At 38.5% G+C, this 23,012-nt stretch overlaps 1 protein-coding gene across 1 annotated transcript in view; it reads left to right on the top strand.

The window, feature by feature from the left end:
* Ryr2 (ryanodine receptor 2) overlaps nucleotides 1–23,012 on the top strand; it is a 409,294-nt gene that overhangs the window by 61,003 nt on the left and 325,279 nt on the right. The window contains exons 6-10 of the mRNA XM_033761774.1: nucleotides 5,399–5,473; nucleotides 9,083–9,161; nucleotides 12,354–12,466; nucleotides 21,168–21,267; nucleotides 21,932–22,028. Of these exons, the coding sequence (XP_033617665.1) occupies nucleotides 5,399–5,473; nucleotides 9,083–9,161; nucleotides 12,354–12,466; nucleotides 21,168–21,267; nucleotides 21,932–22,028 (464 nt within the window). The remainder of the gene's footprint in view (nucleotides 1–5,398; nucleotides 5,474–9,082; nucleotides 9,162–12,353; nucleotides 12,467–21,167; nucleotides 21,268–21,931; nucleotides 22,029–23,012) is intronic.

Raw genomic sequence — 23,012 nt, 5'->3', positions numbered from 1 at the left:
GATAAATTTGCAGAATTAGAAACAAATCCCTCTTGCCAGTCTACTAAATTGCTTAGTTAAGTCTAAGTCTGTCATTTATATTTACAAATCTCTGGACCAAGTGTATTATGGGGTACTCCAAACTGGATCAGTATAAGAAATCTGTCTGGATGGATGACAGAGTGGGCATTTCCTTGATATCAACAAAGATATGAGACATCTTGCAAAATTTCAATTAACTTCAGCTCTTACTTTTCAATAGGAAATATGGTATTATTACATTATTTGCTGAGGACATTATCTGCTAATTTATATATATCATGACAGAGGGTCGGGGATTTAGCTCAGAGGTTCTACTGCCTGCCTCACAAGTGCAAGGACCGGAGTTTGATTTCTGGTACCTAAATAAATAAATACATAAGTAAGTAAAATAAAATAAAAATAGATATGCCATGACAAAAGGGTGTTGGAAAAATATGTGCAGCAGCAAAATATGAATATATCCTCTCCTTGCAAATAGTATTGGTGAAATTGGGTTTGAAAAAAGTCAGGTTTTCTTGCTAAATTTGCATTTAATATATTCACTTTATCATTTCATTTCCGCTCCAGTTTCCTCTCCAGTATATCTACTTTCTCTTTGGGGAAATGGAATAATTACCTAAAACAGTTATGTTAGCTCTTGTGCAAGAGCAGATTCATATAAAAATAGGTGTGAATAGAAAAAGTAGTGTAAACTCAGTTAAAACCATATGGTATGCCTCGGATGATTTAATTAGGCTTTGCTTCTGTTTAACTGCAATGCCAGAAGCCAATGGCTCATTTTCATACCTGCATTGGATAGTCTGGAAAGGTCAGGATTTGATTAAGGGGAGGGCATATGCATGCAATTAGAGTAATTTGAGCCACTTAACTGGAAAAGCATGCTGAACATGATTAATCTTTCACTTTTCCATCAAAGTTTTGTCATTTCATGCCCGGGAAGGCATTGTTTAACCGCTGCTGGTGGTGAACCTACATGTTACTTGTTTTTCTTATAAGACAAGATATGTTAATGTATGAGTTTTTTTTTTTTCCCCCTAAACTAAAACCTCAGTATTCAGGTTTAGTTGTTGTTGTTGTTGCATTGGTACCGGGGATCAAACTCAGGACCTTGCGCTTGTGAGGCAGGCGGCAGCACCACTGAGCCAAATCCCATGCCCCTCAGTATTCAGGTTTAATTGAAGTTTGGAACTTTTCAGTGAATAAGTGAGTTTTGAGTTGCAGTTTGGGCACTCGTCCCTAAGGTTCGCCATCGCTGGCTTAGCACCAAATGACTGCTTTACTTTTGCAGGAGCCCCATTCCTGCTTGTTGGTGCTGAGCAGTGATACTTTGGTAATGCCAGGAGCACGATGTGTTCCCTGGGGGACCCTTATGGTTGGGACACCAGTGCAAGTAAACGATTCAGAGTCAAGTGGGTATCTTGGCATTACTCACCTGGCTTTGTTAGGCAGATTGTGCCCTGAAGCCAGGTTTCTCATTAAGGGAATTGTAGGCCCACACTCCCAAGCTGCCTCTGTTGTATTCTGTGCTGTTCAAGTTCTTCCACAGTCATTCTTAGATGATGGGACAGGTAAGCATAGCAAGAGTTTTCTCCCGGGAATAAGTATCTTATCTATTTTCCAAGTTTTACTATTTACATTTTGTTAGAATTCCCTTGCCTGAAGATGGCTGCCTCACAGAATGGCAGCCTCCATGTTAAAACATGGCTACTCCCAACAAACGGCACTTGAGAGCTTTTCCACTTGAATATCTGAGTGCCCTGAATGAAATGTTCTTTCCCACAATTTCTAACATTGGCAGTGTGATTCAGTATTGCTTGAAGTAATAAACCTTTTAAGAACTTGTTGTTTAACCAGCAGCGTTTCATAGGATGTCATAGCAGTCGGGATATACAAAGTTTCTTCTTTGAAGTTTGATCTATTATTAAAATGTCACAGAATAAAGGCCTGAAATTTTGAGAAATGCCCTACATTGATTAGCGTAGCATTTTTGTTCAAGCAAGATGATTATGAAAATAGAAAAACCTTAAAATATTTAAATATTTGATAGGTAGTAAATGAAATGGCTTTAATCAGCAGTACAAGATGCAGCTTAATAAGCCAATATATATTTCAAACATATATATATATATATATATATATATATATATATAAAAACACAGCCAAAGAAACCCTATAAAACAAATAAGAATAAAACATAGAGCCAGTAATTTTCATTTGTGTATAAATCTCTTTAGTTGATCTCCATAATTATTAATCTGATTTTATGTTTTATGGGTTTGTGATCTAGTGCATTTTAAGTTTATGGCAGTAATACTTCAGATAGAGCTGTAATAATTCAGATGGTCTCCCTCTCCACAAAGAATAACAGGCAAATAAGTTATGCTCTATTAGAGAATATTGTGCTACAATGAGTGTAAATGTAGTATTTACAGTGAAGTTTTTGCTTATGGTATGAGCATTTGATTTGACATTTTTGACAAGAGCTTAGAAATCTAGAGATGTAGAAATGCCTAATAATACACATTGGCATTAAAATAAGTTGTGAAAAGCTTGAGATGAGTTTTCTTTATATGTGCTTACATTGTGTTTGAAGGTTTGGACTTTTTTGTCTTCGTACGGTTCATGTTTTATGTTATGTAATACTAACCTGTTGGTCATCTTGGGTGTATTGAGACCAAGCCTACCTACAGGACTGGGGAAAAAAAATTTAACTGATGTTTTCAAAAAGTCAAATTTTAGCTTTTAGTAAATGATGCTGAGGTGTCCTGTGCCAGGAATGCGTGCATTACTGGGAGGAATTCGGAAATGATGGGGCCCCCATGTGTCAGAGATCAGCAGCCCCTTAGCGCATCTTCTGTAGATGACTGAGTCGAGAAGATGCGGACTTTAGGCCCCTGACTCTGAAGGCATCTGGAAGGAGGGCTGGGGACAGCTTCCTCACTGTACCGCTGGCTCTACGATTGTGAGAGTTGAGCCGGGGTGCAAGGAGTGACGAGCAGCATTTTCAGGAACAGATAGGGCCTTTGTCACATTTTTAGAAGTACTTCAACGACTTGTCACTCCAGAAATATTTTTCTTAAAGGGACCTAATAATCCATCCTGTAGTTGGAGGTGTTAAGAAATACACAAAGATATAGTTCCCAAGCTTCTGCTTTCTTTTGTCATTGCTGTTAGTGGGCAAATATTTTGAAGGGAGTTGCAGAGGATTCAGTAAATATTTGTTATTGAATAGTTTGAGTTTTCTAAGAAGACTTTCATTTGCAAAGCAGAGGAAAAGAGACTGCGAGCTTATTATGCGTAAGATCTTTGCCACTAGTGACTGCACCTCTTATATAGAAGATACCCCGTGGATGTTTTTTTAATGAATATAAAAGTGTTTCCTTTGTTTAATGCTATTTACTTACTAGAGAAATTAGCATACATTAGAGTGTACATGACATTGTGTGAATTGAAGATTTATTTGCGCTGCAAAAAATTTATTTTCCCATTTCGCTTTTCAATTGGTGTATTTAAAGCACTACTTACCCTGACACTGTTTTAGATTTCAAGGAGCAATCTGTCAACCTTGAAAAACACCAAGCTAATTTTTTTTGAGGTATCAATGAAAGACATGCAGTCCTCCAGCTTCTTGTCCTGTGAGTTTGATTCTCCTCCGGTTCGTCCTGACCAGCCCCCCAGAGCCACTTGTGCCAATGGAACCCTGTGCTTGTCATTTCAGGCTGGGGTAGCTAGAGGAGGATGAACCCTTGTTCCAGAGTGTTGAATTGTTACTCCTTGTGATACATCATCCAGTGGTGATGACCTTTTCTCATTGAAATTGCAATGGGAAATCTCATAGTCCACCCAAGGTATTGTAGAATCTTGAAGGAACACCCATAGCAGTGGCTGTCCAGTGGTTGGTTTAACCAGCTTCATAAAGTACCTGTAGCTCCTTACATCATAGGAAGTCCATAAATATTTATAGAGTTAAAAAAAGATACAGACCAAAGTTAACAAGAAAACTGGCATGATTGACCAAATTAAAAAAAAAAATCAAAAAATAGAAAAGAATCAATATACTTCTTTGGATAGATCCCATACATACACACAATTATTTTGATGAGTGTTTACTGAATAAATAAGTTATGCAACGTGCCCAGCAGTGGGCAGTCTACATTTTACTTTGTCGTGAATCGGAGCCAATTACTGTAGTTGTATTCACAATGGCAAGTTAGAGGAAAAGCAGTACAGATCAGATGATTGCAATGGTATTCATTTTTTGTTAATAATGACCCCTTAGATCACAAAATTAATTTAGTATGGCTTACTTGTGTAGTTCTTACGAGTCCTGTTGACATGAATTCTGCAGCACAAATTAGCATTTAAGGAGTGAGAAAGTATCATATCATCTGTAGTTGTCTACATGTATAAAAATCTCTAGTTGATGGGCCAAGGGTGTACCTCATAGGAAGAGCATGTGTGTAGCATGTTGCAGATCCTGGGTTTAACCCCTCTAGTTGAAAGAAAGCTCAGACAAAAATATGTAAGTGAATATATATATATGAATATATATAAATATATATGTGAATATTTATATTTAAATCGAGTATCAGGAAAAGCTTCATAGTAAAAGGAATACTTTTTGGTTGAATCTAAGGCTTTGTCCTTCACTTCAAAATATCTTGTTTTAGGAGCTGGGTATTTGGCTCAGTGGTTCTGGTGCCTGCCTCCCTGGTGCAAGGACCCAAGTTTGATTCCTGGTACCCAAAAAAAAAAAAGGTCTTGTTTTAGTTGGTGTAATTGTCAGTTGTTATTAGAGCTTACTGGATTTGCTAGCTTTGGAGCTTTACTCTGGTGTGAAAAGGACAGCTCCTGTAAGTAACAAAACAGGAGCAGTCATGCATACTCGTAATCCCAGCAACTCCAGAGCAGGAGCAGGAGGAACACTTAAACCCACTAGTTCAATGCCAACCTGGAAACAGTAAATTTCTGTCAGTTAAAACAAAGATAGTCTATACCAGATTAGGTAAATAAAACCACTCCTGGCCACCATACGTCAAATGCATCATAGAAAAAAAAATACTTTCTGAAGAGAGCCTCATTTTGTAGAAATGCAATTTTTCAAAATAGATATTTACCTTTTCTTCTCATTAATACTTCTTAACATCTTTCAAGAAGAGTTCTGAACTCAAGTTCCGTCTGTCAAGAGCTGGATCAAATGCTAACCTTGTAGTAGAGGCTTCCTTGATGGCTGTATTACAATTTAAGAATTATTTACACCGTGCTTTGCTTTTGCAACAATTTTTTCTATATTCTTTCCTACTAAACTTTTCCTGGAGGGCAGAGAAGCATTTTACTGACTTACGTTTGCTGATTTGTCCTTTCTCTCTCTCTGTAGACTGCCCAAGGTGGTGGCCATCGGACTCTCCTCTACGGACATGCCATTCTGCTGCGCCACTCCTACAGCGGCATGGTGAGTGGGCATCTGAGTGCGTCTGCTTGTGGGCATGGTGATCCTCTTGGGGACACACAGTCAGGAACTGTTGATAGTAGCATTTCTGCGGTGGTATTAATGGGCTTTATGTGCATGTCCTTTTACATTTTTGTACCTTGTTTAGTTTTCAGTGATGAAGGTTAGCTTAGGTGACATTTAAAGTCCTTCTGTCATTATTTGACTTATTTTTCATATCTTTTCATAGAGTGGATTTAAAGTCACATAGATACTTCTCTTTTCTAAATTTGTCTTACACAGTTCATTATAAAGGAATCAAGACATCTTTCTAAGCGACACCATGAAAATACTACTTGTGTGCTCCACTCCAATTTTAACCACTTCTTTTTCTTTCTGATTAGGTGCTTTCTATTCTTTTTTCACATCAATTTCTTTTACCCAATTGTACATTGTCTTTCTCTCAGGCACTGTTTTCTCATTCTCAATTTCTTATATATTGAAAAAGTAACATATGTTTTAATATGATTTATAAATGCTATACTTCAAAACATTACACATGTATGTAATATATGAAATATATAAAAATTTCATTCCAATAATTTAAAAGTATTTTAAATTGTAAAAAGCACACATTTATTTTATAATATTTGTAAGAAAAATTTTTTTACTTTACTATTATGAGATTATATTAATCCGAGAAAACTTACTAGAAAACTGTTATGAGAGTTTACTAACATGAGAAAACTGTTGGAGATTTTTAAATGTATTTCTTTACCAAATTTTTTACATCATTTAGATCTAATATATGACCAAATTTATATCATTATTTTTAACATTAACATTACATTAATATTATTTTTAACATTATTTAACATGAGTGTTTTCTTATTATTTAAATTGTTCATCAGTATAATTTTTAGTGGTTAGTCAATAGTCAAATATCTAGAAGTATAATAAAATTAATCATTCCTTTTTAAAAAGGAGATAATTCCCATATTGTATGTCTTTGTTACTTGTTGCTGAGACAAGATATTGGACACCCAGAGTAAAAAGAGGAAAAGTTTATTTGGCTCATACTTCTTAGGGGTTTCAGTCCATAATGGGCTGGCTCCAAGGCAGCGTGGTGTGGCAGGGGGGCATTGCAGAGGAGAAACAGTTCATGACAGGCAGAAGGTAGAAATAGCATCCAGACAGCAAGCAACGAGCGACAAACAACCAAGCACCCTCTTTCTGTCCCTTGCACCTTATCCAGGCTACCCACCCTTAAGGCAGATAGCACTCACACCTATGGTGGGGCTCCACTAATCCTACCCAGGACTATGACAAACCAATCAGTGGACTAATTTAGTAATCACACATTCTTGATCCCAGCATTACACACTCCATATCCACCACCTCTGAAAAGCCCCAGCTGTGACCACATGAGGCTTTGGGTGGGGGGCATCTAGACACAAATTGTAGCATTGTATAAAGATTTAAACATCCTCAATACCAAGCTCAAGCATGCACAAACTTTTAATCTACATCATGGATATTGGTGTAATAATTTAATTTTAAATGTCAGGTTAGAAAACTAAATATTATTCTTTACTTAGTGATAGATTATTAAGATATCAATAGCCAACGCCACAATTATCAAGCCATTCTTGACAAAATTACCTAAAATCAACAAATAAACCAAAACAAGAAAATGTTTTATCTGCCGTTTCTATCTAACATTGTTCTAAAAGTCTTTGCTGACTAGAAATACCGTAGTTTACTTTAATAGAGTGTCTGGATATAAGAGAAATATTTTTAAAATGGTGTAGAACAATTATCATCATCTCATAGAAAGAATTCTTTTTTTTTTTGATAGCATTCAAAACTCTAGTCTGAAAATTCCTCTTAGAATAGTTAAGAAAGTGGACTTAATGTCTTGGTAGAGTTTAGTATTGCTTTACTGCATGTAGGCAGCCTGGAATTACCTTACTCAACCTCTGTGAGCCTGCATTTGTGTCTGAAAATGTCATCCATTCTGAAAATATTATTGAGTATCTGCTGTGGGCAGTGTCAGAGATCCTGAATATAGTACGGAATAAGACCAAGTTCTTGTCTCTGTGGAACTTAATTAACATTTAATAGAATAACTGTAGTAAGTACTTTAGTGTTGCTGCGAAGACTAGAAGAATGCATGAGTGGTGATACTGCCTCTTCTGCAATATTACTGAGGAACGTAAATAGGATTTTAATAGTCATTACCTTTTGTTTTTGCTTGAGAAGTTTGAACATTATAAAGTTTTCACTCTGCCCCAAAGATAGGCGTTTAAACAGTTGAGAAAAATCTTTAAGTCCCTTGGAATGCCTGTCTGAAGGTCATATTCACATCCTGCACCGGCTGAAGACAGGTCTGCAGACTCTTGAAGCCTCTTTTTTTGGAGCTTTGAGAGCCAGCACTTTGTAGTCAAGAGGCTGAATCAGTCTCCACGTCACTTTGATTTTCTATACTTCCCGGCACTGACTTCCTCCTGCTTTGCAAGCCTATCTGCCTTCCATCAGCTCAGCCCCTGCCTTCTCACATTCATGGATGTGCGCTTAGCTGGGTGGGCCTTGTATCTGAATAGCAATTCCATAGGCTTTGCAGTGATCATTTAATTTCCTTTGCATTAGACTAGAGTGGCCTGGGCTTGCTCAGGCCCCAGAATTGTCTCTGGGTCCTCTTTTCAGGGCCCTGTGCTTACTGGCAGTGCTCTTGCTTCAGGAAGATGGTAGTATATTTTAAGCTCATACCACATTCCTTTTTGTGTCGTCATTATTGTAACACTTAACAAGGTGTTTGAAGTTGCAGTGGGGAAAGGGAAGTTAGCCTGACAAATGATCCTGAACTTTATGTCCGAGAATATACAGTTAGAAGCTGGGCATGGAGACCCATTTCTATAATTCTAATGCTCAGAAGGCTGAGGCAGGAGGATCACAGGGAGTTTGAGGCCAGGCTGGGCTACATATTGAGTTCAAGGTAGCTTGAACTGCATGGTGATACCCAGTTAAATACATGTATTTGTGTGTGTATATATACGTACAGACACATACACTTTAAGGTTGTGAGGACAGAGGAAATAATGGTGTAGTGAAAGTTTGATTACTCTGATAGAGATGCATTACGTGTAAACACACTATGAGGCTGCCATTGTTTACACCAAGGGGAGTACTTCAATTCTGGAAGTATTTCAAAGAAAGATTTTCTTAAATGAAAACCAAACCAGAAGATGAAAGAGAAGAGTTTTCAAATTTCTGTTTGGAGCAGATTTCGGTCTGTCAGATCACGTCGCGCTCTGGCTGGTAATCATGAATATCACATGAAGTGAGAGGTACACAGAGCCATCCCGGTTACTTGTCTTCTGACACTGACGGAGCACATTTCCTGAGTCTTTTATTGGGGGGTGGGGGTGTTTCCTTTAGACTGTCGCTTCTGATGCGCGCTGTGTAAGTGCTGTTCTGCGCAGGAATTTAAAAGCCTGGCTTTGTGCAGAAGCATCCAGATTGTCAGAAAAAGACTAATCAGCAGAGATAGACGGATGTCAAATTACTTGTCAGAGTAAGACTCGGCTGTGACTACCAATGTTTAGTGACAACTGCTGATTTCTGTGTTTTCAGTATCTGTGCTGTCTGTCCACCTCCCGGTCTTCAACTGATAAGCTGGCTTTTGATGTGGGTTTGCAAGAGGACAGCACAGGTGAGAGAGCCTTGCACCACGGTAAAGCTGTTTTCAGGGACAGTGTGGCTGGGACTGGGCGGGAGGACGGATGTTATGATACACGATCAAAGACGCATTAGACATGTATTTTTATGGGCAGGGAAATGGAAGAGAAATTACTTTCTCCAAGTAGAAGGAGGAAATACACAGCCTGGTCAAAAAATTCGGTGTGTGTTTAAATATAAATTTATGAGATAAAAGCCGTGTTGCCAGTCATAACCCTCAAAATATCCCCCCTCACTTGGAACCCGCTCATCTGATCTTCAGCCACTTTCTGAAGCAGCCCGGAAATCCTCCATATGCCTTTTGTGGCTGCTTCCTTGTCCTGAATCCAAAACATTTGCAGCAATTTCTGTCAATTAGAAACATGATGGCGCGTCCCTGTTCGCCTTACTCCAGGCCCGGCATTGTAGAACTTCTCAAAGTCAAAATGACCACGAAAGATAAACGTTTGGAGTTAGTTCAGAAGACGTAGGCAGCCAGCCGCAACCGCACAGTTGTGGAAAGATGAGTTCCAGAACTGCTTCAGAAAGTGGCAAGAAGGCCAGGATGTGTTTGACGTGAGGGGGAGCGTGTTGGGATGCAATGACTCTGTCTTCTACTGTGGTTTGGAAATATTACGCGTTCACTGTCTTCTTTCGCTCTACCTCATACACATATTTTGTACTGGTTGTTCTCATTTAATTACTTCGATGTTCAAACTAGTCTTCAAGCCCTGTTATTGTGGTATATTTAGAGAACAAAACCAGAACTTGATTGACTTGGTTTGAAACATGTTAGCGCGCACTGATTAGTTTGTGAAGTATTACCTCGTGTCTCTCATCTTTCATCTTAGCAATATTTTGACAATGAAAATGTGACATTTGTAATCTCAGCATTCAAACAAAAAGGCACAACCTGAAAGTCTCCTTCTTTCTCTGCCCTCAGATATTGTGCTGCGTATTTGTGTACATAGACATGTTTTAAAACCAAAAATAAATGTGTATATTGAAACATAGCTGCTTCTGGAAAATCAAAATAGGGCAATCCAAACTTCATTTGTATTCTTCTTCTTTTTCTGAGGACTTTATGTTCATATAACTCTGACAGTTTGTCTTGTCTTCACATTGGGCGTGGAAGACTTCTGTAATTAAAGAATAGTTAGGTAGAAAGACTAAAAGGAAGTAATCCAGATTTTATTAAGTTCTTCCTTTCAAGGGAGGGATGAGGCTGTTCCCTCACCCCTTGACCCTTAAAAAAAATATTTTTCTGCTATGGTAGGGTGACTGTAGCAGTTAGTATGTTTATCTCAATAAGGTAAAATAAAAAATCTAAATGTTTTCACTTAAATGGTAAATGTTTGAGATAAAAATCTTTAACATGATTGAACATTGTACATTATGGGCATGTGTCACATGTATCTCTGGGTATCATGTGGTACCCCGTTGATATGTATAATTTTTACATTTTTGTGTGTCATGTAAAAATAAATGAAAAATGCTTCCTCACAGTCTTCAAATTTTCAAAATCCATAAATTGGATAAAGATAAATTTATACTGACTGAATTAAATTCTGATCGGATATATTTTCCGTATGTAATTTTGAGAGTCCTTAGCATCAGAAAGATAAATGTGTTATTCTGATCTTTATTTTATTTTTTTATTGGCTCAGTTACTCTATATTTTTGCTGGTTTTTTTAGTTTTCTCATTTGACTTAATGTATTTTAGTACACAGCTAAAAAGCAGATCTTAAATTTGGTTTTCAAAAGAAGTATAAAACATGATCTAGAACTTGGATTTTATGTGCTGAGATGATTACATAAGGGGCAACATTAGAAGACAGTCCCTCTCCCTCCTTTGTGATTCCCTTATGCTACTACTGTCTTTATCCCAAAGATCTCTATTTCTTCTGAATTATAGATTTTAAAAATTATATATGTCCTAATATACTTGTCTAAACTAAGCTTACAAGGTGGATGATTTTTTTCCATCTCGCTTCTTGACGTATGTCCAGCTACATAATCTACGATTGGCAGATAGACCAGACACTAAATATTTGGGTGAATGAACGCAAAATACTTTTAACCCTGGAAATGTGGATTGGCTGTGTGAAGATAAGGAATTCTGTCTGGTAATGGGCAAATAAGATTGGTTTGTGTAAAAAAATCAGCACAAGGCACAGATTACATATTGACTGTAAGATGCTGAAGAAATATTACTGGATGATTCATGGATTTGTTCATGCAAAATTAATTTTTATTGGGTGCCTCCAGTATGCTAGTTGAGCTGGGAAAACCCCAGTGAACAAAACTTGCAGCATCCCTGCTGTTCTGAAACACATTCTGACATCATGGGATTAGTCAAGAAATAGAAATGAGTTAGAGAAAAGTAATAAAACTGGATAAGAAAACAGAGTGGTAATTACTAGATAATAGATATTGGTAGAACACCATTGCCATTGTTTTGTAAACCTTAGATTTAGATTTTAAAAGTAATTGGGAACATATTACAGAATTGTTTGCATCTGCTTACATAAAAGTACTGACAGATGGAGAATGAACCCGTGGTTCGTGTTTATGCTTGACTTGTGGTAGAAGAAATTATTTAATATATGTCCAAATCTTTTTGTATTAAGAATTTCTTCTACTGGCTCTTAGATGAATGGAAGCTACCACTGTTAAAAAAAAACAGGCAAAAAAATAAATAAAAAGGACAGGATGATAAAATTTTAGATTCCAACAACTTTGCATCCTTTTTGAATCAGCATCCCCCCAAAAGTACTGAGATTTAAAGAAATTCTCACATCACAAAGCTCAACTCCTTTTGAAGACCAAGTGTCAACAAATTAGGTATTTTTCGGAGAGCCTTGTGATGAGAGTAATCACACATGATTGCATACAGAATGAAATCAGTTTTGCATGACTGGTGGGTTCGTTCTTACATTAGTATACATAAATGTCCTTTCAAAGCGCTTCTTAGGGGGGCAGATACCAAATTTCTATGGGCAGATACCTATTTCTATGAGAAGAAACTTTGCATTTAATTGTGTCTTATTCTAAGGTAAGTTCTTTTCATTTTTGTGGTTTAAGAGATTAATTTGCATGGAAATCCTGTGAGTGGAAACATTGAAAAATAAAATGAGCTTTAAGGTACAGTGCACTTATGTGATTCACGCTTCTGTCACTCGGCAGGTGAGGCTTGTTGGTGGACTATACATCCTGCCTCTAAGCAACGATCTGAAGGAGAGAAAGTACGGGTTGGCGATGACCTCATCTTGGTTAGCGTGTCCTCTGAAAGGTACTTGGTAAGTATGGAAAGCGCCAAGGGCCATGGGGTTGGTGCTATGGTAAATGAAAGGTCATTGCAGTGACCTCTTTACAGTTTATGCTGCAAATTATCTAGAAAAAGTGCTTATAAATACACCTGCGTCTGTATGTGGCGAATTATAAATAACTCCTCATACAGGAGAATAAATGTGCAAATGTGACTTAGCAGCTCTGGTGAGGCCGGCTCCCCTACTGACCTTCCATGTGTGTTCGTGACATTGATAGTGCCTGTTGATAATTCTGTTATTAATAGAATGCGAATGAAGTCTAATCAGGAATTCCACATTTCAAGGTCTTTATTTTGTGCTCAGTGTAAAGGTCATGTTAGTGATGTGATTACCTCTTTTGAGATTTATAAAAGTAATTTCAAGCAAGTGGGAAACACTATGTTAAGGAGAAATAGATGCAATAAAAACAGTTTGTCTATCATTGACATTGAATTATTTCTAAGAGAAGTAGTAGCTGAAAATGGGAAAATGTGTTTAGTCATTCAATATATTTTAATTTATTTAGTAAACTGTGATTTGATTAAAGAATACTACTATGCACAAGGCCATAGAAGATTGAAATCTGTGGAAGCACGAAGGATACCAGTATAAAATACCTCTTTTTATTTTAAGGCTGAGAAAGTAGTTAAACACAGTATGAGATGATATGAGCTTTACATGAACGTGCATGTACACATTGCAGATGTGATATTTATGTGGTTGATGATTGAAACACAAATCAAAGGTGGAGCGTTTGCCACGAATTGATTTGCCATGAATCAAACTTGTGTGTGACTGATTAGGAGTAAGTAAGCGACTGGTACCTATTTGCTCCCTAAACATGGAAATATGGAGGTCTGGGGATGTTTTGAGTGAGGTTTGATTTGCCAGTAGCTTTAGCTTCAGCTTTCACGCATTTCTGGGGAGATTTTGGCTTTCTTTCACTCACCTTGTGGAAAGAGGCAGTGATAAAGACAGGGAGGAGGTGTAACAGTGCCTCATGTAACTGACAAGAACTATTAACTTCCGTGGCGTGCCTGCTGTTGCATAGGCATCGGGAGGCCTGAAGCATTTCTCTTTTTCCATTTCCCAGTTGATGTAAGTGGAAACAGTCACCATGCGGATTTCTGGGAAACCCAGATGTGCCGCTGATTCAATAAGCATGTATTAATCCCTTGCTATGTTGCCTGTGCTGCTTTGAGACGTTGACGTATTTTGGATCAGGAGATGTGCTTTTTGAATTGTAGTTGTTCTTGGAATCCAATTGAGTAGAAATAATTCATGCAGACTTTTGAGTATATAAATTCTACACGTATTTTGATATTGTACAACTTATCCCTTCCACTATTTAGCAGAGTTTATTGGCCAAGATTGTATTATTACACAGTGAAGTACTAGAAAACTAGGAACCTCACACAGGTAGGAACTTCTAATATCACTTTAATAGCTGACCACCTGATCAAATCATGTAACTCCCTATAGCTTCTCACTTGTGAAGTGGGGTTGATGCTAATGGTGATGCCAAGATGCCTGTTAGGAAGCGATGAGATCAAGGATGTGAATATGCTTTAAATTACAAAGCCCTGTACAATAGTGCTTTATTGATAGTAATAATAATGGTACACAAGGCTCACCTATTAACTTTGGAGATAAACTCCTTATTAGTTAAGAAAATCACAACTTTCAACTTAAATTTCAGTTAGTTAAGTTCTCTTTCCTCCATAACTTTCTAGACCGAGCTACAAAAGAGCCCTTCTTTTGTTAAAACTTCACTTTCGTTTGGTAGTGAAGGCAGTGTTCATAGCTCCTGGAACCCAGCACATGCAGTAACAGGAACAACGGGAAAGACTGAGGGCACAGCACACCGTTTCTGACTTGGAAGAATTATTGGAGGAAACAAACCATGTCAGTCAGCTTTCTGTCACTATGACAACATAGCTAAGATAAGCAATTCCAAAAGAAGCAATTCCAAAGGAAGGTTTATTTCAGCTCATGGGCTCAGATTTCACTATCAGTTGGCTCCATTTGGGTCTTGGTTGAGAGAGATCCACATGGCAAGGGGTCCATGGGAGAGCAAAGCTGTTTTTTGCCTGATGCCCAGGAAGTAGAGAGAGACAGAGAAGAAGGGACTGAGGTCTTAATGTCCCTTTCAGGGATACACAACCAATGACTTGAATCCCTTCTAACCAGGCCCCCAGTCCTCCACCACCTCCCAGCAGTGCCATCAACTGGGACCCAAGCCTTCAACACATAAGCCTTTGAGGGGTAATTAAGATCCAAGCCATAGCACACATCATACACATGTAAGTGTATGAGGATATCATGAGGCAGTAAACACTCATTGTGCTATAGATCAGGGATGCTGAAGGAAGTTCCTCTGAGTGACAAATGGCTCATGATTGTCACAGGTTTCTGCTGTGATTGATGAGTAGGGTATAGATAGAGTACCATGGACTTATGTGGGACACTCAGTGATAAAGACTTAGGAAATAAGGGCAAGAAGTGATGTAGTGAAAGGACTTTGAAATGGAGGCAGCTGGCACAATCCACACACTGAACCCCAGGTAACTTCAGCTAGGTCGTACCCATATGACTTCATTCGTTAGTACCAAGTTGGCAACTGTGAGCCTGGCCACACATGTAACCTCATGACCCATCTAGAGGATGGAGAAAATAGAGAACTTAACTTGTAGGGGTGTTAGGATTAAATGTTTCAAGTGCAGCAAGGTGCTTAGCTCTTGCACCACTAGTTACTATCATTAGTTACCTGGAAGAATTTTATCGATGGGAGTACTTAAAGAAACTGTGTATATTTAATCAGAAGAAGACAAAGTTAGGAAAGAGAGAGGCAAATATTACAGGAGATATTAAATAAAGATATGTGAAAATAAGGTTTATATTCTGAGAAAATGCTGAGTGGTTTTAAAATGTTTTAATGTTGTGGTTTGCAAGCAAATTAGTTAAAAATAAACATAGCAATTCATTGGCTACAACTCCTCAATAATCACTGACATCTGTTAGCTGATACGCTATTTTTCCTTTATGATCAGTGATGGCTAAACTCAGGTTAATCTATTTAATTGTACATTTGAAATTCTGTTAATATAGAACATTGGAATGCTAAATTGATTAAAACTGATTTAAGGATTGATTTTTTTTCACCCCATGCTCTGCGAAGGTGGCTTATGGACAGAAGAGGGCGTATGTCTGAACATCAAGACAGGATTTCCAAGGATTAAGAATTTAATCTTAAAAATATTTGTAAACTACTCACCAAAATACTGTATTTTCTAGTTTTTGCTGTTTTATATTCTAACATGCAAGGATATCTTAATCATCTTTTCAGGAATAGCCAGAAGGAAAACAACTTCTTTTTTACTTCTTTTGGGAATTTTGTCTTTGGAAGAGGGCTTTAGCCAAGCAGTTTAAGTATAAGAGAAATGTACAATTTAAAGTATAGAACACAGGACACATGGGTATTACTACTAATAAGGCCTGCAAAACATTTTTTCGCATGTTAGATGTAGAGTCATCCCATGCCCATGCACAAAAATTTCCAGGCTGTGGATCAGGTTGCTGATTTCCTATTGATTTTCCATTGGTCAGGTTGCCTATAGACAAGAAATGTTTTTATGGTCCCTAAAAGTATTGCTTGACAGACAGCTGCTTAAACATAAGTGAGAAAAACAGAATCTTTTACTCTACGGAAAGAAAGGAAGCTGTTAATAGAGGCCATTCTCCATTCCTCCTATCCACCTTGGAATTTTTGATAAATAGAAAGATATTTTAATTGCATAATGGACGGTGAATTGCCTCAAGTTGTATAAAAGCAGTGATAAAAGATAGTGGCCATAAGTATGTGCAAGTGTTTTATTATACCGACAGATTCTTCTTGGGGCGAGGGTGAGAAGGTTTGAACCCAGAGCCTCCTGCATGCTAAGTATGTTCTTCCGCTGAGCTATACCCTTTGGCCCACTAATTCAGTTTTGATTCATTTACTTTGAGCCTTTGTTGTTATTGCCCTGTGGCTCCGACGATGAAATCATAGACTCTTACATTTGGAAAGAGCATCTATCTCTATGCCCCTCATTTAGTTTTTCTCTTTCAGGAGAAAACACCGAAGCCTGAGGGTCATATGACTTGTTTACTTGTGTTTCCTGTCCTTGGATGATAATTTACTCAGAATGCTGGTCCCCGGAGCCTAAGTGCCTGACCTGTAATGAGAGGGACATAAATGATGAAGCATCGAATAAAGGTTCAGAGATTCCTAAGCATTTTGTGGTCATGGACCTCTGGTGATCTGACAAAGCTTTTTGACCTAACGTCATAATAATGTTTTAAAAGGTATAAAACAAATATAGAGAGTTACAAGGAAACTAAAACTATCCATGTATACATCTATAGGCATCGGCTTTAGAATTCCTGGGGGTGACTTAGAATGTAATTTCTGTTTCTGAGAAAGTATGCTTGTATTATATCATATCTTATCATACAAAAAAGTTATTGGACCAGCTGGTCTTACTTTATTCCTTCGAAATTTGAATCAACAATTTTGACAAGATCCTCAGATGATTCATGTGCTTTATAAATCCGGAAAGCACTGACAGGTGATTGAAAGTGAGCTTGGGGAGTGGTGGCTGCCTGAAGCCCTGATCCTGCCATGTTATTGTATGTATTCTAGGGTGGTTACATTTTTCAGCCTAAGTCAGACCTTGCTTTCAATCTCTGCCAACATCTATTTTTGCTTTAAGGACACCTCACCTTTGTTTTGGCACTTGAAGCTGTTACTCCGTTCTGAATATTTAATAACACAGGTCTGGCTTTCCTCTTCCTCTGATTTCTTTTTGCTGTTTAAGCAGCAGAATTACATAGAAGCATCCAAACTTTTTATGCTCAGGGGATATTTTATTTTGAGGAACAGACTTTACTTAGGTGACTTTCTGTGATTGTTATGTATGATTTGTCTTTAGGCTGAGGTATAATTTGAAAATTGCACTTCAATTTCTCTACCTCTTTGTTACTTTTCTAAAGCCTTAGCCATTCGCTGCCTAAAATACCTGGTCCGTGATCTGGGAGCAGCATTTGTCTGCAGGCGGATAGGTGCTCACTTCTGAGAATGTACCCAAGCGCCAAAGGGGAGGCTCTGCTGTCTGGAATGTTTCTGCTCCTGTGGGTGCAACTTCTACCTTCCCCTTGGCAGATCTTGTTTGACAGCTGGGCTGGGCAGGCCTAGCCTGCTGCCAGTGACAGTTTCTAAAAAATGAAAATCCCTAAAGTGGCGTAACACAAAAGCTTCTTTGTGTTTTAAATATGTACACTCAACACATTAGCATTGTTATTATTCGTGTCCACATCTAATGGGTGCTTAAACTTATTTGGAGACAGTGTCTTTAAAAGGCAAGGCCCAGGCCAGGGGATGCCACTTGCTCCCTCAAAGCCCGCGTCCCCTGAGAAACCCACCTCCCATGTGGAAATTCCACAGTGCTTCCCACAAGGCCCTGTATGGTGAGTTTGCTCCAGAACACCGGCAGAAGTGTTCTCTGCAGATTTTACATACTGTGCATGGCATTTGGTGTCTGTATTGTGCCTTCCCACAGGATTACAAGTACCCTCGGGGTAGAGAATGCATTCTATTAATACTTAGCCCAATATTTTATACATAGTACATTCTGTGAATCCATGATGAATTAACAAATAATTATCATCATATCGCATGGGCTTTTACTTGGTTTCAAAACCAAAAATATTAGTATTTAAAAATTATCTTTAGTTTGATAAAAATTTGTTTGATAAAAATTTGTATCATAAACACATACACATGCTCTTTTTTCATTAAGAATGGAAATAGGAATATTTGTAGAATTACTTTAAAATATTTTTAAAAATCTCATGCCTTTATTTTCAGTGTTGGGGATTAATCCCTGGGCCTTGTGCACGTTAATCAGGTGGTCTGCTTCTAAAACTTATGCTGTTTTGATTTTCTTCTTTTTTTTTTTTTGAACTGGGGATTGAACTGGGGTCCTTGTGCTTGTAAGGCAGGCCACCGAACCACTGAGCCAAATCCCTGGCCATGCTGTTTTGATTTTAAAGGTTTGGTTCTCTGCTCTACATACTTGTTTATTGAATAACCCTGTTTAGGATTAGGGACACTGTTGTGAACCTGTGTCAGATAGCACAGAAAAAGAAAGAAAACTACACCAAATAATTACTTGGTGATAATTGCCGTGAAAGACAATATATCTTGCTTGTTTGTGGCATTAGGTAGGATATGGTTAATTCATAGACAAAGGATTTTAACGTGTTGGAAAAGAAATCAAACTTCCCTAAAAAAAAACAAAAAAAAAACAAAAACCAAAAAAACAAAATCAAAGTTCCCTGAAGCAATCTTGGTTGGGATTGTGCATAAGAATGGTGGCTCAGGTGAAGAGGAGGTTGTACACAGAGTATTTGTTTCTTTGTCATTGCTGTGACTAAACACCCAGCAATGTCAACAGATAAGGCTTATTTTGGCTCACGGTTTCCAAGGTTTTAGTCCACGGCCTGTTGGACCCAGGGGGAAGACTGTGGCAGTGATTGCTGCTCATTCTGTGGCAACTTGGAAACAGAACAGGAAGTAGGGAGGGAGGGAGGCAGGGAGGGAGAGGGAGACAGTGGGGTGAGGTGGGTGGGGGAGGAAGGAAACAAGAGTGCTCCTACAGGCTTTGTCCTGGAGCATACCCCTTCCAGGTCCTGCTTCCCCGCCCCCCAAAGGCTGCCTCCCTGTTCTCTATCATTTCTCTCTTATTTTGCTCTTTAAGGTATTTATATCTTGGGTTTCTCATGTAAGAGAAATTATTCAATATTCTTCTATGTCTGTTTTTTTTTTAACTTAGCATTATGATCTCCAGACTCATCCATTTTCCTCCAAATGATTCAAATTTATCCTTCTTATTGGCTGAATAGTACTTTGTTGTGTGCAAATGCATTGTTTTTACTCCCCTATTGACGGGGATATAGGCTGCTTCCATACTTTAACTATTATGAATTATTCTGCTAAAAACATGGGGGTGGATATATCATTATAATCAATTCTTTAACTCTTTTGGGAGGGTATCCCTACAGCTGAATCAAACCCAATTTCTGTTTTTGATTCAAAAATCCTACTCCTGGACACATGAGCTTTCTAGGGGACATTGTAGATCAAATCATAACAACAAATAAGACAACCATTGCAGGTTAATGACAGGTATAAGAGCAAGTGGTTCTTAAATCTCATACCTCACCAGGTACACTTTTATTGATTTGGAAAAATTACTGATATAATTAGGCATATGTCACAACGTCAGGAGTTTCTTCTTTTTTTTTTAAGAGAAAGAGAAGCAAAGACCTGTTCTCGCTGAGGACTTCTGAACCGTCTACTTAAGTAAAGAGCCCCTGAGGGTTTCTAGGTCAGTGGGTTACACGTAAGGTGTCTGCTTGAAGCTGTGACTGGCCTTGAGCTTAGTGGGATGGTCAGAATCCTAGGAAATTGCTGGTATGATTAAAATCTTTAAAAGCCCACTCTGTCACTAGCATTGGGAAGGTGTTGCCAAAACACTGCAGAGATGTTGCTGATGTTTTTTGGGAAGATTCCAGGAAAGCAAGTTGTGATTTCTCCATAGTGTTAAAGTTGGAGGGAGGGCAGGGCTATGGGGGAAACATAAGAACCAAGACATACCATGTAAAGGTACAAGATCCCGATGATAAATGTAACTGTGTTATTTGCTTTAAATGTACCAGTGAACTAAATGGGGGAAAAATAAAATAGAATTGTAAAGGTGGTCAAATAGTGGTTAGTAATATAGGCAAGTCATTTGACTGTACTTATACTTTTGTTCTTGGTTAACATTTGATAAACTCCCACATTATGTCTCAGAGATGTTAAATATGATATTGTTTTAAAATATTTCTATTTTTAAGAAGAAGACTCTGAAAATTTTAAGGAAAATCTGAGCTTTGGAGCAAATTTATTACCTGCTTTCTCATAGCTGTTGGGAAATAGTGCCACCTAGTGGTTATTATGTCAAATTGCAGATAACAGTTCCTAAAGGACTCCATAAACTGAAGGCACTGGTTCAAAAGTGCATTCATCTACGTCTTTGCCCATAAAGTGGTGCAGTGTGCTGCGAAGAAAATTTCCATACAATTTTAACTTCCTACTGTCTGTACCACTGTGTTGTCCAACAAGTCTTAATACAAAAGTGATCTCTTTTTTAAAAGACAAATTGATTTAGGGTATTTCTTGTCTGTTTTCTGATGAACAATCTAAGTTAGTAATTTCTAGAACGGAGCTGAAAAATATACCTAGGATCAAAGGGGAACTTTTATTATTTTTTACTACTACTAGTCCTTTAGTTTGTGTGCACACGTGTGTGGTTGCTGTGGCACTGTGGATGGAACCTAGGGTCTTCACGTTGAGATTATCCCTGAGCCCATGTACTAATTTTTATTTTTAAGACAGGGTCTCCCTTAAGTTGCTGAGTTGCCCAGGCTGGGCTTGAACTTGCAATCCCCAGAGTGTAGGGATTGCAGGCATGCGCCACCACGCTTTGCTGAGTCTTTAGCTCTTCATCTGTGGAGGTGAGCTCGCTCTAAGCAGACCGTTGTAAATCTTCAGTGTTGTGATCACATTCTGGGACTTATCAGTGGTGCCTCCTCTTGCCTCTTGCTGCAGCACTTGTCCTACGGCAATGGCAGTTTGCATGTGGACGCAGCCTTCCAGCAGACTCTTTGGAGCGTGGCCCCTATCAGCTCAGGAAGTGAAGCAGCCCAAGGTAACGACGCACTCATTACTCGGCCTGGATGCACTCATTACTCGGCCTGGATGCACGGTGGATGTTTATCTTTGGAAGTGTAATAATGAGCTAGTGGTCAGGCAGAGGTCTTCTCTGTCTAAATATTCTCTCATGCAGATACATGATATGAAGATTCTTGTTGAAATTGCTCTTTCCTCGTGAAGCTTGTGCTGAGATTTATGTTGCCTTGTTTTTATGCTGTCGTCAACTTGAGCTCATTTGTCAGCTTCCTGCATTAGCTTTCTCCGGGCTGCTTGCTCTATAATTTTTCGGTCTCGGGATTGCTCCAGTAGGCTGCTGTTGCATTTCTATTTTCCAGGTTCCTGCCCTAGAGCTGTGTGATGCAGCAGAGGTCCCAGGACCGTATCTGCCTTCGTCCCGGCTGTTCTCACTTACACGGTTTCAGATCTGATCCTGCACATGTTTGTTTGATGGAGGTCTTTACCTGGCCGAGGTCAGGGAAATCACTAGTAAGAGTGCTCAGAGGTGCCAGCCAACACTGGACACCTCTGTAACGCTGGCCAGATGCTTATGCCTCGCTGGAATTCTGCCTGTGAAAGTAGAATATTGGGCCAGATGGTTTGTCTGGCCGCCAACACCTAACCGGGACGATGTTGATATAAATGACTTTTTGTCTCTACAGGGTATCTGATTGGTGGCGATGTCCTGAGGTTGCTGCATGGGCACATGGATGAGTGTCTCACCGTCCCTTCGGGAGAACACGGCGAAGAGCAGCGGAGGTTGGTACCTGCGCCTAGCATGTCGTGCTGGCGTTTATGTGGTTGGCACATTTTTAATTTGCCCTGCTATACATTTTCTTAACTAAGAACACAGGGCCTTAGCATCGTGTAGAGTGGACTGTGGGCGTTCATCTGTCTCCTGAGGTGACCCATTTCTTGCCCTGCTTGGAAATGTTTATTCTTACGTTTTTCTTACCTGCCAGTAGGAGAGGAATTGAAAACGTTTATATAACTATAATACATTCAGATGCACTAAGCAAAATAAACTGAGTGGGAGGAGTGAACACATCTACTTAAATGTTATTAAATGTCCATTAATTTTGATTATCTTCCTAAAAACTTTAATCTCAAATTCAGTTTTAGGGTCAAGAGTTCTCAAATTATACAAAATTTCGGGGCTTTTTACTGCACCCCCCTTTTATTGACACATGATGAATTTTACTGCTCTCCCTCATATTTTATGTGATACAGTTTCTCTCTTCTGCTAATATTATGTGGCACTGAGACAAGATGAAAGTAGTCTGTATCCACTGGGAGGAAATGCACAAATATTATGAAATTATAAAAATACTTAGGGTGATTTGATGCTGCTGAATCGCAAAGTTGAATACATCCGTGAAGGAGATCATAGTGAGAGAAGGCTTTGGATGGGCTTTTTATGTCTTTAAATCTTTTAGTGGCCTTTTTTCATATTATTAATATGGATGCTTGGGTAGCTGTTTAATAAAGAATTATTATGGTAAGTTAATTAAAAAGGCATAAGGAGCATCTAGAAAATTCATAATTATGTAGTGAGCTCAGGAAAAGTCACTCTGAGACCTGGTATTCAGGCTTCTTCTTCTGGGAGGACCTAGCTCCTGGTAAAGAGCAGTGCACAGTCTCGGAAATTCCCTAGGCTAAATGTACTACACTTAGTGAGTTAGGAAGAAGATGTTGATGGTGGTAAAAGGTCTTATATAAAGACGAGGAGGATATCAAGCAGCG

This window comes from Fukomys damarensis, unplaced genomic scaffold, assembly GCF_012274545.1.
Source record: "Fukomys damarensis isolate Sample0158 unplaced genomic scaffold, DMR_v1.0_HiC HiC_scaffold_10, whole genome shotgun sequence".
In the NCBI taxonomy this organism is placed as follows: domain Eukaryota; kingdom Metazoa; phylum Chordata; class Mammalia; order Rodentia; family Bathyergidae; genus Fukomys; species Fukomys damarensis.
The sequence above is the reverse complement of the archived record's forward strand: the minus strand, read 5'-3'. Positions and strand labels throughout refer to the sequence as shown.